The sequence below is a fragment of the Helianthus annuus genome, chromosome 8 (genome assembly GCF_002127325.2).
Source record: "Helianthus annuus cultivar XRQ/B chromosome 8, HanXRQr2.0-SUNRISE, whole genome shotgun sequence".
NCBI classification, from domain to species: domain Eukaryota; kingdom Viridiplantae; phylum Streptophyta; class Magnoliopsida; order Asterales; family Asteraceae; genus Helianthus; species Helianthus annuus.
This window is the reverse complement of record NC_035440.2, coordinates 151351058-151367304: the sequence shown is the minus strand read 5'-3', so window position 1 is coordinate 151367304 and position 16247 is coordinate 151351058. Positions and strand designations below refer to the sequence as shown.

Sequence of the window (16247 nt, the reverse complement as noted above, 5' to 3'; positions counted from 1 at the left end):
GGTAACACGAAAATAATCAATAAAAGGGGACCTCAACCAGAGGAAATCTTAGAGGTATTTAAACAAGTAAAAATCAACTTACCCTTAATTGATGCCATTAAACAGGTTCCGGCTTATGCTAAGTATCTAAAGGATTTGTGTACTCAAAAACGGCAGCACAAAGTCCCTAAAAAAGTGGATCTCACTGATGCAGTTAGTGCCGTATTGAATGGGGTCCTTCCACCTAAGCTACGAGATCCCGGGACGCCTTTAATTTCTATACAAGTTGGCGATTTTAAAATGAGTAGGGCGTTGTTGGATCTCGGAGCTAGCGTGAGTATCCTTCCGGGAAGCTTGTACGACCAATATGATTTTGGTCCACTGCGTCGTGCCGACACAACTGTTGTGTTGGCAGATTTGACCCCTAAGCTTCCTCGAGGGATAGTGCGCGATGTGATAGTTAAGGTGGAAGAGTTCTTTTTCCCGGTTGACGTTTTGGTGCTTGACTATGTTTCTGCTGATAAAAACAATCAACCAAATGTTATCTTGGGCCGACCTTTCTTAGCCACTACACATGCTCAGATCGATTGTTGCACCGGCACAGTCGACATGACATTCGGCAATAGAAAGGTCCGATTGAATGTGTTTTCTAATGTTTCTGACATGTTTCAAAGTGATGAATGTTTCATGGCAGATATTATAGATGGATGCGATCCTCATGTCGAGGATGAGATGCCCGAGTGTTGTTTGTTTTGTGACAGGGTAGAAGAAAATCACATGTCTGATTTGGAAGAGGAAGTTCGAAAGTTGGAAGCACAAGCGGTGCAAGAGAGAAGGCCTCCATGGTCCCACCAAGTGGAGAGCCTTCCAGATGAGATCTCTTCGGGGTTGAAACCATCACTAATCAGCCCACCAAAGGTAGAGTTGAAAGAGCTGCCCGCACATCTAAAGTATGCATTCTTAGGAGAGGATCAGACTCTCCCGGTAATTATTGCAGCTAATTTGGAGAAAGAACAAGAAGAAGCATTACTGAAGGTGCTGAAGACCCATCGAGCTGCGATCGGGTGGACTCTCGCTGATTTGAAAGGTATAAGTCCTTCTGTTTGTATGCATAAAATTATTACTGATGCAGATGTGAAGCCTGCACGAGATACACAAAGGAGGCTTAATCCTAACATGCGAGAAGTGGTAAAGAAAGAGGTAATCAAGTGGTTGGACCATGGGATCATATATCCCATTTCAGATAGTGCGTGGGTGAGTCCGACCCAAACGGTGCCGAAGAAAGCAGGCATTCAAATTGTCAAGGGCGATAATGGTGAGCAGATAGCCACCCGGCCTGTAACCGGGTGGCGGGTATGTATTGACTACCGGAAGCTAAACGCTGCCACATCAAAGGATCACTTTCCGTTGCCCTTTATTGACCAGATTGTCGAGAAATTATCAGGTCAGAAATTTTACTGCTTTCTTGATGGTTATTCAGGGTACAATCAGATTGCCATCCACCCTGATGACCAAGAAAAGACCACCTTCACATGCCCCTATGGCACATTCGCATTTAGGCGAATGCCATTTGGGCTGTGCAACGCCCCGGCCACCTTTCAAAGGTGTATGATGAGCATATTCTCAGATATGGTCGGGGACGCCCTAGAGATATTTATGGATGACTTTTCAGTCTTTGGGTCATCATTCGATACATGTTTAGATGAACTATCTAGGGTATTAGAGAGATGTGTCCAAACGAATCTAGTGCTCAATTGGGAAAAGAGCCATTTTATGGTTCAAGAGGGTATAGTGTTAGGACATGTCGTGTCAAGTAAGGGGATAGAAGTTGATAGAGCAAAAGTGAGAGTCATTTCTACTTTACCTCCCCCGACTAACGTGAAGGGCGTTCGTTCCTTTTTAGGACACGCCGGCTTTTACCGTAGGTTTATTAAGGGCTTTAGTATCATAACAAAACCTTTATGTAACCTATTGTTAAAAGATGTTCCATTTGAATTCGATGATCAATGTTTAAATGCGTTTAATGTGCTAAAGGAACAATTGGTACAAGCCCCAATCTTGCAATCACCCGATTGGACAAAACCGTTTGAAATAATGTGTGATGCAAGAGATTTTGCTATTGGGGCTGTACTTGGCCAACGAGTAGATAAGAAGCCGGTGGTTATCTACTACGCAAGCAAAACTCTCTCCGATGCTCAATTGAATTATACCACAACGGAGAAAGAGTTGCTTGCTGTTGTCTATGCCTTAGATAAATTCCGGTCTTATATCTGTGGAAGCAAAATAATCGTTTACTCAGACCATAGTGCAGTCAGGTATTTAATGGAGAAAAAGGATGCCAAACCGAGGCTGATTCGGCGGGTCCTTTTATTGCAAGAGTTTGATCTGGAGATCAGAGACAAGAAAGGGTGTGAGAATGTAGTCGCTGACCATCTGTCACGACTACCGGCTGGAGTAGAGGATGTCACACCAGATATCAATGAATAATTCCCAGATGAATTTATAATGTCTGTTAAATCTGGACCGTGGTATGATAACTTTTGCAAATTATCTTGTTACAGGTACGGTGCCAGATGCATGGAACAAGCGACGGAAGCAACAATTCCTAACACAAGTGAAGAACTATATCTGGGATGAGCCAGATTTGTTTAGGATTGGGGCTGATCAGATTATCCGACGATGTGTTCCCGAGACAGAGTTTTTGAACGTGTTACAACACGCTCACTCATTTGCGTGTGGCGGTCACTTCAGCGGACAAAAGACAGGCCATAAAGTACTTGAGTCTGGTCTTTATTGGCCAACCTTGTTTAAAGACGCGTTTGAGTTTGTGAAACATTGTCCGAATTGTCAAAAGATGGGTGGGATTTCAAAAAGGGATGAAATGCCAATGCAACCAATTTTGGTTGTTGATATTTTTGATGTTTGGGGAATTGATTTTATGGGGCCGTTTCCCAATTCGAATGGTAATCTATACATCTTAGTGGCGGTTGATTATGTTTCAAAGTGGATTGAAGCAATTGCCACTAAGACAAACGACCATACCGTTGTTTGCAAGTTTGTCCAGTCAAATATTTTTTCTAGGTTCGGGATTCCTCGGGTGATAATTAGTGATGGAGGATCCCACTTTAAAAACTTTAATTTTGGCAAACTATTGAAACGGTATGGCGTGGACCATCGAATTGCTACACCATATCATCCACAAACGAGTGGACAGGTTGAAGTGTCGAATAGGCAAATTAAGGAAATTTTGCAAAAGACAGTGCGAACTGACCGTAAGGATTGGTCATCTAAATTGGATGATGCCTTATGGGCATATCGCACCGCATATAAAACTCCTATCGGCACTACACCCTATCGTTTGGTGTATGGGAAGGGTTGCCATTTACCCCTAGAAATCGCACATCGTGCTTTGTGGGCTGTTAAACAAGTGAACACTGACTATTCTGATGCAGGTGCCCATAGGTTGTTGAAACTGAGTGAATTGGAGGAATTACGCAATGAGGCGTATGATACCGCAGCCGCATACAAAGACAAGATGAAGGCGGTGCACGACGCGAAGCTGAGGCGTTTGGTGTTTGCGGTAGGTCAAAGAGTTTGGTTATTTAACTCCCGTCTTAAATTGTTTCCAGGTAAGCTAAGGAGCAAATGGACTGGTCCGTTTGTTATTACACGAGTGGGACAATATGGAGATGTGGAGATTGAGGATCCGAAGGACCAACGAAGACAAGTAGTGAACGGTCATCGGTTGAAACCGTATCTAGACGGTGATGATTTGAACCCGTTACCAGAGGAGGTGAGCTTTCTTGCAAGTTCACCGGAGTATACGACCGACTGAGGGTCATGAGAAGTCCGGCTGAAGACTAAAACTTAGCGCTACCGGGAGGCAACCCGGAATTTGGTACATATTCTATTCCGTCGTTTGTATATTTTTGTATTTTGTTTGGTTTTTATGGTTAGAAGGATTTCCGAAACGTACACCCACGACATGAGCAAGTGTGGGGAAGTTGAAAGTGCCCAGGTACGATTTGCACTAAATTGAGTGTCGCGGACGACACGAATTTTTACGGGGGTGGAGCGGGCGAGTAGGTGATAAAATGACATAAATTCGTTCTTTTACAATAAAACGTCTAAGGGAACCATCAAATCATTTAAATCATGTATTATTATTAGTATTATAAAAAAAACAAACTTTGTTTAACTTATTTTGTAAATGTGGAAAACTTTGTAAAAAAAAAAAAAAAAAAAAAGCAAAAGTCACGTTTTGGTAAAAAAAAAAAAAAATTGAAAGTTGAAACAAAAGATGAATGCATTTAATGCATGCACATGTAATGTGCAATCAGTATGTCTACGGAGGGGTAGTAGCCTACGCGCATATTTTGTTTGTTTTAAACAGAACACCCAGAAACGTAAGCTACGGGTATATTAGCCTACGGCTCCAAATGCTAACTCCCAAGGCAGAATGTTTTTTTTTAGTAGGCTACGGGGATTCAGTAGTTTACGTTTCGTATCTGGGCATTCACATCAGAATGTTTTTTTAGTAGGCTACAGGTGTAGTAGCTTACGACTTCGGGCAACACAACAGCGGGTCGGTTCGGGTATAGGGAGATCCGAATTAAATCATTTTTTTTATTGTTTTGTCCCAATCAATGCGACTCGCATCTGTACGCCTTCTCAATTCTTTCCCTCATCCTTCTCTTCTTCTTCTTTCAAGAACCCTACCTCCTCCATAACCAATCCCATCTCTAAAACCATCAAATCTTAACCAAATCGAGTGGTTCTTGCATCTATCTTGCCTAATTTTTCGAGGAGAACAAACCCCTAACATTTATTTTACCCGATTCGCGTTCGTCTGAGAGAAATCATAGAAGTGGGTGACGAACCCTAATCTTCTAAATTGGGGGGTTTTGTCTGGGAAGTGTCGTATACTTCAATTAAAGCAGAGTCAAGTGTTTCTAAACACGCGAGGTACGTTTTTGACCAACCTTTTTCAGGATTTTTGAAGTTTATGATGTTTTATGCTTGACACATGTTCTAGAGGTGAATATTTGTGCTCGAATTGGGATGGTGAATGTTTTGTTGGTGTTGTTTTTATGAGTTGTTGATGTAAATTGATTTTGGATGATAGTATGTGAGCGAATTTTCTTATGGGAATTGTTTATGGCTACTAGTTTGTGTAGTTGAGCTTGTTGAACATGTTAAAAATAATTGTTGTTTGGAAATTGGCTGAAAATCTTAAAGTGCAAAATTTTATTCAACAAGTAGTGGGTGATCATTGAGGTTTGGATTCAACAGGACTAGTAGCCATAGTCTTAAACAAGTGTGGGGAATTTGTTGGTATTACACACTTGTTTAAGCCTCGTATTGTGAAACTTACTTGAATTGTTTGCTTGGTTTCTTGTGTGTAGGATGGCAAAATCAAAGGAAGTTGCAGGAAAAAGCAAAGGGAAAGGTGTTGCTAGTTCATCTTCGAAATCTTCGAAGGCGAAACCGCGTGGAACTAAGCAAGGAAAGTTGATATTACGTGACGGGCCCAATGAGCCAATGCCCCAAGCACGAGTACCACCACAACAAGGACGCGAAGAACCTCCGCTCAAGCCGGATTGGAAAGGTGGCCTTTTAACAAATATACATGAGTATTGGCAAGCGGAGTGCTTTGATGATAAGATGGACAAGATAGGTGTTCGAAAAGATGGATTCATGTGCGAGAAGGAAATGGATATTGATCACTTTAGACCGTTTGGCATAGTTAAAAAATTCGAAGAGTTAGGATGGGAAGCCGCGTTGAAGTGTTATGACGGAGAGAAAAATAAAGTTTATCTTGATGCCATACAAGAATGGGTTGGAAATTTGATATTGGGTTCGGAAAATCATCCAAGAAACATGACGTTGACTGGTTCGGTTGGTGGTGTTGATGTGGTTATGTCAGCGGAAACCTTAGGTGAAATTGCTAATTTTGATTCGAAAAAGCAATACACATATCCAAGTGAAGACCTTTTGTACGATAATGAAACCTTCGAAACCACCATCGGGACCAAAAAGGAACCCTAACTCTCTCTCCTTTAGGCGATTTTTTGCTCATCTCCATGAATCCTTCAGTTTTTCTTCGTAAGCTTATGTATAACAGTCTGTGATTAGTGTTTTGTTTTCAAAACATTATAACGAATCTGTTAGCATTTGTGATCGATCCAAAACTAGGGTTTTTTTTCTTGTTCTTTCAAATCGCTGCCCTAGAAAACTTATTCGATTCTCTGATTTATTACCCTGGTTGTTATTGATTGCGGTTAGCTGTGACTAATTTAGCTAGATTGATAACTCTGGGTTAATCGATTAAGGGTTGAGATTCGTTTTTAGGGTTAAAAGGATTAGGGTTTTTCTGATAGATTTTGGTCTTCTTGGCTGATTGCTTTGCATGGTGTTTGGATTTTCTTGCTGATGGAGAGAGGTGTCCAAAACAATCTGAATGAACGTATGAAATCTGGGGAACACTTGTTATTTGATCGTGGCAAGCCGCCTTCAAAAATCCAGGGTTTAGCGTCTCGGGTAGTGGATATTGACGGCAAACCGATCTTGCCAAGGAGAGGAGTTGTGCCGTCGGCTGCTAGGGATTCGGGTAAGTTTAATGTCATTGATGAATTGACAAAAATTACTGTTCCAGTTGATGTGAATGTGAATGCTTCGGTTCAGCCACCGGAGTTTGAGAATGTGGATTTAAGTTATGCGACTAGGGATAGCCATGTTGAACAGCCGTGTAAAGCCTCGTCCTCCAATCCGATGTCATATGTTGATTCAGTTGTTGCTAATGATTTGAAAAAAGTTAACTTTAGAGCCCTTGCTAGTTCCGATAAGCGAGATGGTTGTGACATTGTTTTGCCAAGGGAATCTGTTCGGTCCGTGCAAGATAAGCTAGCGAATACTCTATATGGTTATTTTCTAGGTGATCGTCTTGCGTTCCCTGTTGTTGATTATTATGTTCGAACCCATTGGAAGAAGTATGGATTGTTGAAAACTATGATGAACGCGAATGGATTCTTCTTCTTTAAATTTAACGATGAAGTTGGATTATCGAATGCTCTGAAAGATGGGCCTTGGATCGTTAGGTCACAGCCATTATTTCTGGATGTTTGGACTCCAACAACCAAGCTAGAAAAGAAGGAGGTTAAAAAGGTTCAGGTGTGGGTCAAAATTCATGAAGTTCCTCTAGCGGCTTACACAGAGGATGGTCTTAGCTTGATTGCAACTACTATTGGGGAACCGAAAATGCTTGATACTTTTACGACGTCTATGTGTATTGATGCTTGGGGGCGTAGTAGCTATGCTAGAGCATTGATTGAAATCTCGGCTGAGACTGAATTTCGAGAGGAAATTACAATGGCTATTCCGGAACCGGATGGGGAGGGATTCACGAAAGAAACTATGTATGTTGAGTATGAGTGGAGTCCACATAGGTGTGCTAGCTGCTGTGTCTTTGGCAACTCGGATGAGACATGCCCTAAGAAGCCGAGGAAACCAACAAACAATGTTCATCAAAAACAAGATGGTAAACCGGTGAAGCAAGGGAGCCGGAAGGGTAAGGAAGTTGTTAATGTGGATGCGGATGGTTTTTCAGGGGTTCATTCTAAGAAGGTTGCTAGGAAAGGTGGTATTCAAATTAATAAACCAAAGTCTAAATTCGAATATAGACCGGTCAGCAATAAACGTTCTGATGAGACTAAATCCAAGCCGATGGGGGGTATCTTTTCTACTCGAAACCCGTTTGAGGTTTTGAATGATACAAAGGTAGTTGATGTGGATAAAGGTCAATGTAGTACTTCGGCTGGGGGCGGATACAAAGACTCTATGGAAGACGAGGTGTTGGAGGGTTATAGCGAGATGGATGACTTCCTCATGGAAGGGACGCATAAAGTACAAGGGGCAAGCACTCCTTCTCCAGCTATTTCTAATGATTAGTCTAGCGTCTTGGAACATTAGGGGGTTGAACCGCCCTCTGAAACAACAAGAGGTTCGTCAGATTGTAAAGGAGAATAAGTTGTCGTTTTGTGCTATTCTGGAATCCCATGTGAATGTAGATAATCTTAATAAGGTTTGTTCTTTGGTTTTTCGTCGTTGGGAGTGGACCACGAATGGGAATAGTTGTGACAAGGGCACGAGGATCATTGTAGGCTGGGACCCGGGTATATTTGATGTCGTTTTGCTTTCTCAGTCTTCGCAGGTTATGCACTTTCAACTCGTCTTTTAGCAAGATAAGAAAGTGTTTTTTTGTTCCGTTGTCTATGCAGCTAATTACTATATTACGCGAAGGGAGTTATGGTATCATTTATCTAAGCATAAAGTGCTTGTGGGTAATAAACCTTGGGTTATTCTGGGCGATTTCAATTCAGCTCTTAACCTAGATGATAAGTCTATGGGAGCTTCAAACATTTCGATTGGCATGAGAGATTTTCAAGATTGCATTTCGGATTTAGAGGTGTTTGACATAAATAGCTCGGGTTTGCATTACACGTGGAACCAAAAACCAAAAAATGGTGCCGGTTTGCTAAAGAAAATTGACAGAGTCATGGGTAATATTCCTTTTGTGGATATGTTCCCCAATTCGGTGGCGTTTTTCCATCCGTATCGTATATCGAATCACTGTCCTTGTTTGCTAAAGATCCCTATGCCGGATAAAAATAAACATAGACCGTTCAAATTCGCAAATTTCTTGGTTTATAAGCCGGGCTTTATTAAAGCAGTTAAAAGGGTTTGGGATACTAATATCGACGGGGTTCAGCAACTTCGAGTGGTGAAAAAGCTTCGATTGCTAAAGAAGCCGCTTCGTGCACTTCTGTTTCAGCAAGGTAATCTGCACAAGAAAGTGGAGGAGCTCCGGTCAAAGTTGGATGCGGTTCAGCGGGATATTGATAGTAACCCGTTAAATGTCGTTCTTCGTGAGCAAGAGTTGAAGACATCGGCTGATTTTCAAGAGGCTTGTCTAGATGAGGAGCGGTTCTTAAAACAAAAATCAAAAGTGGATTGGCTTCGCGCGGGGGATGCTAATACGGCTTTCTTTCACGCTTCCTTGAAGAGCAGAAATCATACTACCAGAATTGATGTTATTACTAATACGGAAGGGATTCTGTTTGAGGGCGAGAATGTGTCTAAGGCAATTGTTGCTCATTACGAAAAATTCCTTGGAAGTGAAGATGATATAGCTATTCGTCCTTCGCATGATTTATTTTCAAACAAGTTGAATGAAGTTGATGCGTTGCATATGATTCGTCCGGTCATGAGTCAAGAGGTTAAGCTGGCCATGTTTTCTATTGGGAATGAAAAAGCCCCTGGTCCAGATGGGTATTCAGCGGCGTTTTTCAAGAGTGCATGGGATATTATTGGTGTTGACGTTTCGAATGCCATAATTGATTTCTTCAATACTGGTAAGCTTCTTCGGGAGTTGAATAATACTCTTATTGTTCTTATTCCAAAGAAGACCACTCCTCTTTCAGTTACGGATTATCGGCCCATTGCTTGTTGTAATGTCGTTTATAAATGTATCAGCAAGATTGTGGCGGACCGTATTAAGGGTTCCTTGAACCAAATTGTTAGCATCAACCAGTCGGCCTTTATACCGGGAAGGAAGATTTCGGATAATATATTGCTCACTCAAGAATTGATGCACAATTATCATAGAAGCCATGGTCCCCCTCGGTGTGCGTTTAAAGTTGATATTCAAAAAGCCTATGACACAGTTCATTGGAGTTTTCTCAAGGATGTGCTCCTTGGGTTTGGGTTCCATTCGAAGTTTGTGGACTGGATTATGACATGTGTTTCTACCCCAGCTTACTCTCTCTGTGTTAATGGGGAAGTGCATGGTTACTTCAAGGGTAGACGTGGTTTGAGGCAAGGAGATCCGTTATCTCCGTATCTTTTCACTCTTGTCATGGAAATTCTAACCTGTATTCTGCAGCATGCTTCTCGGGTGGATTCTTCGTTTAAGTTCCATAACAAATGTGAAAAGCAGCGTATTATTAACCTCTGTTTTGCAGATGATTTATTTCTGTTTGCTCGTGGCGATGTTCACTCGGCTTCTTTTATCATGGATTCGCTCACGTTTTTTACAAACATGTCGGGATTGGTCCCTAGTATCCAGAAGAGCACCGCATTTTTCTGTAATGTTTCCGATCATGTCAGAGAGGCTATCTTGAATGTAATGCCGTTTGAAGAGGGTCTTCTGCCGGTTAGATATTTAGGGGTTCCCCTAATATCGACTAGACTCCTAGCGAAAGATTGTAATGTTTTGGTTGAGAGGATGGAGAAGCGTATTGGTAACTGGAAAAACAAACTGCTTTCCTTCGCGGGTAGATTACAACTTATTATTTCTGTTTTGTCGGCTCTGCACGTGTATTGGTCCTCCGTTTTTATATTACCAGCAAGTATCATCAAAGAGTTGGAGGCTAAAATGCGGAATTTCTTATGGTCTCAAGAAGCTTCGTTTCATAGAGGGAAAGCTAAAGTTGCTTGGAGTGCTATTTGTGTCCCAAAGTATGAAGGTGGTCTTGGTATTCGTAGAGTGGGAGATGTCAACAAGGCTCTTATGGCGTCTCATGCCTGGAGCATTCTGAATAAGAGAGACTCTTTATGGGTGGCTTGGATTTACTCTTATCGTTTAAAGCAGTGCAATTTTTGGACGTGTAGAGTAGTGGCGAATTGTAGCTAGTCATGGAGGAAGCTTCTTCAAATCAGGCCTTTCTTAAGAAATCATATTTGGTCAGACTTGGGGGATGGGAAAAACACTTCGGCCTGGTACGACTATTGGAGTCAACTTGGGCCTCTCGCTAATTACATTTCGTCTCGGGTGATTACAAACGCAGGTTTCATGCTAAATGCTAAGGTTGCGGATGTTCACTTACACGGTTCTTGGGCTTGGCCGCTAGAGTGGAGGAATCGGTTCCCTATTTTGAATCAGCTGGATTCCATTCACCTTCAACCGAATAGTATTGACAGGTTACGCTGGAAGGATGGTGATGTTATGAAAGAGTTCTCGTCCTCTATAGCTTGGCATTCGTGTCGCTCTAGGGAACAAGATATAGACTGGGTGAATATTGTGTGGTTTGCCCAATGCATTCCCAGACATGCGTTCTTAATGTGGTTGATCATGCGTCGTAAACTTTTGACTCAAGACATTATTCTTCATTGGGATTTGTCCAGGAGGAAAAATATGAACATGATGTGCTGCCTTCTTTGCTACGAAAATGTTGATTCACACGAGCATCTTTTCTTTGAATGTAGTTTCTCGTCTAAAGTTTGGCTCATGGTTCGTGAGAAGGCTGGTATGGCTAACGTGGATCAGAAGTGGAGTTCGATCGTTAGTTGGCTCAAGGCTAGAGGGAGATCGAAGACTGCGGCTCACTTTGTTAGCAAACTCGTGGTTGGAGCAACGGCTTATGTGATTTGGCAAGAGCGTAATGCGAGGTTATTCAGGAATCAAACTAGACCACCGGACACGATACGAGACACGATTTTTAAAACTATCCGATACAAACTAATGGGGGTTAAGTTTAGGCAATGTTCGAATGTTGCTAGATTGCGAGGCGCTTGGGGGATTGGTGAAGATACCGTGAGCGACGATGGAGGCTAGGTGACAGCCCTTAGGTGCTATTGTTATCGCTAGTTGCTAGACTAGGTGTCTTGTTTTGTTATGTCTTTTTTTTTTGGGTAAAGGGTTACCCCGGTGATTCTATAAAAATGCAACCGCAATTAAGTACAAGTAGTGAGGATATGTTCCACACTAGTTCATATACAGGACATGCCCCATATATGTAAAACAAACAAACCAAAGACCAATACTACCCCATATCCTAGTCTACTATACATCATGACACGACATCTAGTAGACAAACAATGCAAAAGCACATATAAAATCACTACTTGTTTTCTTTGGTTGTGAATATATAAAATCACCTCACTAGTGTGGATTTCACCTCACTACTTGTTTTCTTTGGTTGTGAATATATAAAATCACCGGGGTAACCCTTTACCCAAAAAAAAAAAAAACCTTTTGTACGATAACCCAGATAAGAACCCAAAATGGGAGGCGATGGTGAAAGAGTTAATTTTGGAAGGTAAAGTTGCAGGAATGAAGAGGGAGAATTTGAAGCTTCCGGCAAGATTGCTATTGAGTATTGTGCAACAAAATGTTTTGCCGAGAAGAAGTGACAGATCAAATCTTCGGAAGCCAGATGTTCCAATTCTATATTATCTACTGAAAGGAAAACCAAGAATTTCTTATAAATATTTGGTGATGATGAATATATGGACTTCAAGGAACAAATTAGACAAGATATTGATTCCACATTGTAGATTGATCACTGCGCTGCTGAAGAAACGTGGAGTTATTAATGAGACGTCTGCTTTTATCAAACTACCGAAGGGACATACTACATTTACATTAGATGGGTTCAACAATCAAAATGGTTTGGAATATGTGAGAACAGAACGGTATCACAAATTGAAGGCTTCCGGATGGAAGTGGAGGGCGTTAAGGACCGATGCTAGGATGTTGTTACCGGGCGAAGAAGATGAGTCGGAAAGTGACGATAGTGTGATGGGAGATAGTGATGGTGAGGATGCTGAGGATGTAGCCACAGGTTTTGATGTGGGTACGAGTTCAGGGGTACCAGATGTCGAGGATGTGATGAGTTCGTTGAGCGGGAGAGGCATGAGGATTGGAGTAGTTGGCCTGACTTTGCTCAAGTACTGTACGATAAGCTCACCCGCCTTGGTGAGCAACAAAAAAGGGACCGCGATAGAAATGAGTTGTGGCATCGAGTTCATGCATATAATGAGCAAAAGGAGATCAATGACAGGTATTTGAATGATAAGAGGCGAAGATTGAATGGTGATGCATCAATTGGAGAGCCGCTATTACATCATTCAGCATGGTTGGACCCGGAGCAGGATGCGCCTCCCGAAGGTTATCTTGATATGATGAAGGGGGTCTTTGGAGACCCTAAGCCACCCCATCACTGAGCACTCTCTGATCCCCGATCAGGTTCATATGTTCTTTTGTGACTTGTTATTTTGTGATGTATTTATTCATGGGCTTAGGTGGTCGGGTGGAGCTTTGAACTATGTTTATTTGCTTTCTTTTTGGTGTGTTTTAGTTGTTCGTAAACTTGGTGGTGTAACTCTTGTTATGTGTCGGAATGGTATTGTGCATCTTTTATGTGTTTGGTTGGTTGGTGGTTTGAATTAGTCGCTTGCAAATGTGATAAGATGGAATGAATTGATAAACCACATGTTTTGAGCTAAAAACCTATACATTGGGGACAATGTCTCTCAAGTGTGGGGATGAGGGGAAAAGTGAAAAAAAAAAAATTTTTAAATGGTTTGTTTTTAAGTGATCTAATCGGGCACGAAAGCGACTGTTCAGTACATGCCAGTTTGTTCCGACTTGTTTTGGTAGAGGTCCTTAGTCATGGTTTAGTCTTTGAGATGTAGAATGAACCGTTTTCAGCAAGTGTTTTATAGAAAATGTGTAAAACTTTCCTAACTAGGGGTAACAAGCTATTGGCACAATAAATGCATGCACATATCGGTAACCTTGTTTCCCCACTTTTGTGAGACTCTTGAGCCTACTAGAATTGTTAGTTGGATTTGAAATATTTATATATTCATTTGTTGAGAGTAGGCCGTATGTTGCTCTGTTTTAGAACTTGTGTGATTTGATACATGCTGAGACTATGGTTTAGCGTATGCATATAGATGATAAAGGCATTAGGATTCCTTCATTTGTTCATATGTTGATTGTGTATCCTTTCTACCTTAGTTAACCATGTTGAGCCTTTTACCCTTCGTTTGCTACACCTTGTTTGACCCGTTTGATTACCAACCATGAATGACAAGTGTGTTTAGAAGTATGTTAAAAAAAAAATTGAAAAAAAAAGAAAAAGAAAATCATTGTTATGTTAGTGTTCAATAAATGGGTCGAAAAATAACCCAAAGTGTTAGTATCATTGTGAATAAGTTGTCGTGGTTTGGTATGATCGTTTGTGTTCGCCATATAAACATAAAAAAACCCCAAAAATATATCTCTACCTTTACCTTTAACCCAAAACCCGAAAAGTCCTTTTGATATGTGCTATGTTATATGTTATAGTGGAGGTGTGATTGTCACACAAGCTTATGAGTACAGAGTTTCATCTTCGGTATTTTGAGTGATTATACTAGTGTATTACGTGCTAGTTCAGATATTAAACTGAGAGGAGTGAAAATTTGTGAGGGGTGTGTTGCATGAGAATAAAAGCCAGAAGCATGTTAAGTTTAGTTAGGCGAGTTTGTTTTTTAAAAAAAAAATGAATCACTTTTACTTGCTGAATTAACACATCTAGTGCAAATCATGATTAGGGTATGACTTTGGACCTTAGCTAAGACATGATCGGGGCAGTTGGGGTATTTGTTCGGTTTGTTATAGTGTTTCGAACGGATTTGCTTGAGGGCAAGCAAAGGCCAAGTGTGGGGATGTGATGGAATGGGTTTGGAATGGTGTTTAACATGTTTAAATGATTAACTTTATGAGTTTTTATGTGTTTAAATGTTTGGAATTGAATAACTATGAGAAGTTGATGTTTTGTAGGTTAAACACGAAGATTGGACGTGTTTCGAGGAAAATAAGTGGAGTGGAATTGAAGATCTTGGGATATGGTATGATAGAGGGCTGAATTATGAAGACGTGGCCGCAAACGGGGAGGAAAACGGACTTTAAACGAAGAAGTTATGAAGAAAACAGTGTTGTGAAGAATCTGTCAGCAGTAGGCTACGGTTTCAGCCTGTTCTAGCGTAGCCTACAGTGCTGGGTTACGAAAATTGATTAAAAACATGTGAAAAAATAGGGTTAAGGGATCTCATTCATTCCAGAAAAAAGGCACGACCTAAAGGACGATTTTTGGGGGTTCTTCTTGGTTTTTTCCATCATTCCACACCACCTAATCATCATATCATCATCAATCATGCCTTCCAACATCAAGATTGAAGATCAATTCACAAGCATGAGCGGCTAATTCCTTCATGGTTTCCTCCGGATGGAGGATTTTCGTATGTTAGGTGACTTTATGTGTTTTTGACATTTATTAACTCGGTGATCTAAGCATTTGATGCTTTTCACTTATGATTTGATTGGTTGATTGTAAACAGTTACATTTTATTTAATCGTTAATCTTTAATCATTCAATTCCCGAGAGTTCTAGTAATCGGGATATATTTGAGGCGGGATTAGGGTTGGTAATTGTGATTGATATTCATTTGATAACCTCCCATTATGTATTGATCGGAGTACTTAGTCGTTGAATATCACAATCAATTGATTAGGTCGAACACTTATGTCTATGTGAGTGTTATGATAAAACACATAATCGAATCTAACTGGAAATCTGAATTCCGGAGGGACCATTGTTCTTCCTATTGATTAAAACCTCAATTTAATTCGTTTACTTTAGCATTTTACAAATCCACAATCAAGATTTACTTTTACGCAATAGATAATCAACACTTAACATTTCGACACTTTCCACAATCCTCCCTTGGTTCGATACCCTGCTTATTCTATACTAATAGTTTAAATAGGTTTTTGCATGTTCTTCACGACAGACATCAATGATGTGAACACGTGCAAACTGGAAGAGTGAATGCCTGTACTCTGAGTTTTCTGTCTAAGGCTAGAGTGTTCGTACAAATCCGCAGTATCAGACCAGTCACTCTTACCTGGGAACTCTTGGGGTGAGTGTTCACTTATAGGCGAGCATGTCTTCAGCGATGCATTATTATGACCCGCTTACTTTGATTCTTCACCATCCCATTTGTTTGCCTTAGGTAACAAACAAATGATCGCAATTTCTAAGCGTTGTCATTTTGTTTTGATCACCTGATAACCTTTCACTTGTTTCTTCCTAAGTCCTTCATTTTCTTCTAGAATGTCTCTTTATCTCAGCAACGGTCAGATGTCCGAGCAAACAGCCAAATTTGCCCAGCAAATAGGCGAGGTAATCTTGAAGTCTGTGGATTTAGGTATCGCCATGTCTCGTCTCAAAAATGGAGCCACTCAAGAGTCACCAAAGGAAGCAGAAGTCAAGCCTACACCAAAATCAAGGAAGCGCAAGGCTTCAAGGAAACCCGCAGCAGTTACACCTAATCAAGCGGGACCTAGCCAAGTGGCAGCGCCACCAGCTAGGAAGCCGTACATAGGAACTGCCCCATGGTGCAAACGATGCAACCGTCATCATTCAAACCTCATACCCTGC

The 16247-nt window shown here is 41.1% G+C and overlaps 1 protein-coding gene across 1 annotated transcript; it reads left to right on the top strand.

The window, feature by feature from the left end:
- The first annotated feature begins 10828 nt into the window (after positions 1 to 10828).
- On the top strand, positions 10829 to 11590 carry LOC110875933. The gene has a single exon (XM_022124125.1). It carries the CDS (start codon positions 10829 to 10831, stop codon positions 11588 to 11590), a length of 762 nt encoding a protein of 253 aa, XP_021979817.1.
- Positions 11591 to 16247: the final 4657 nt, after the last annotated feature.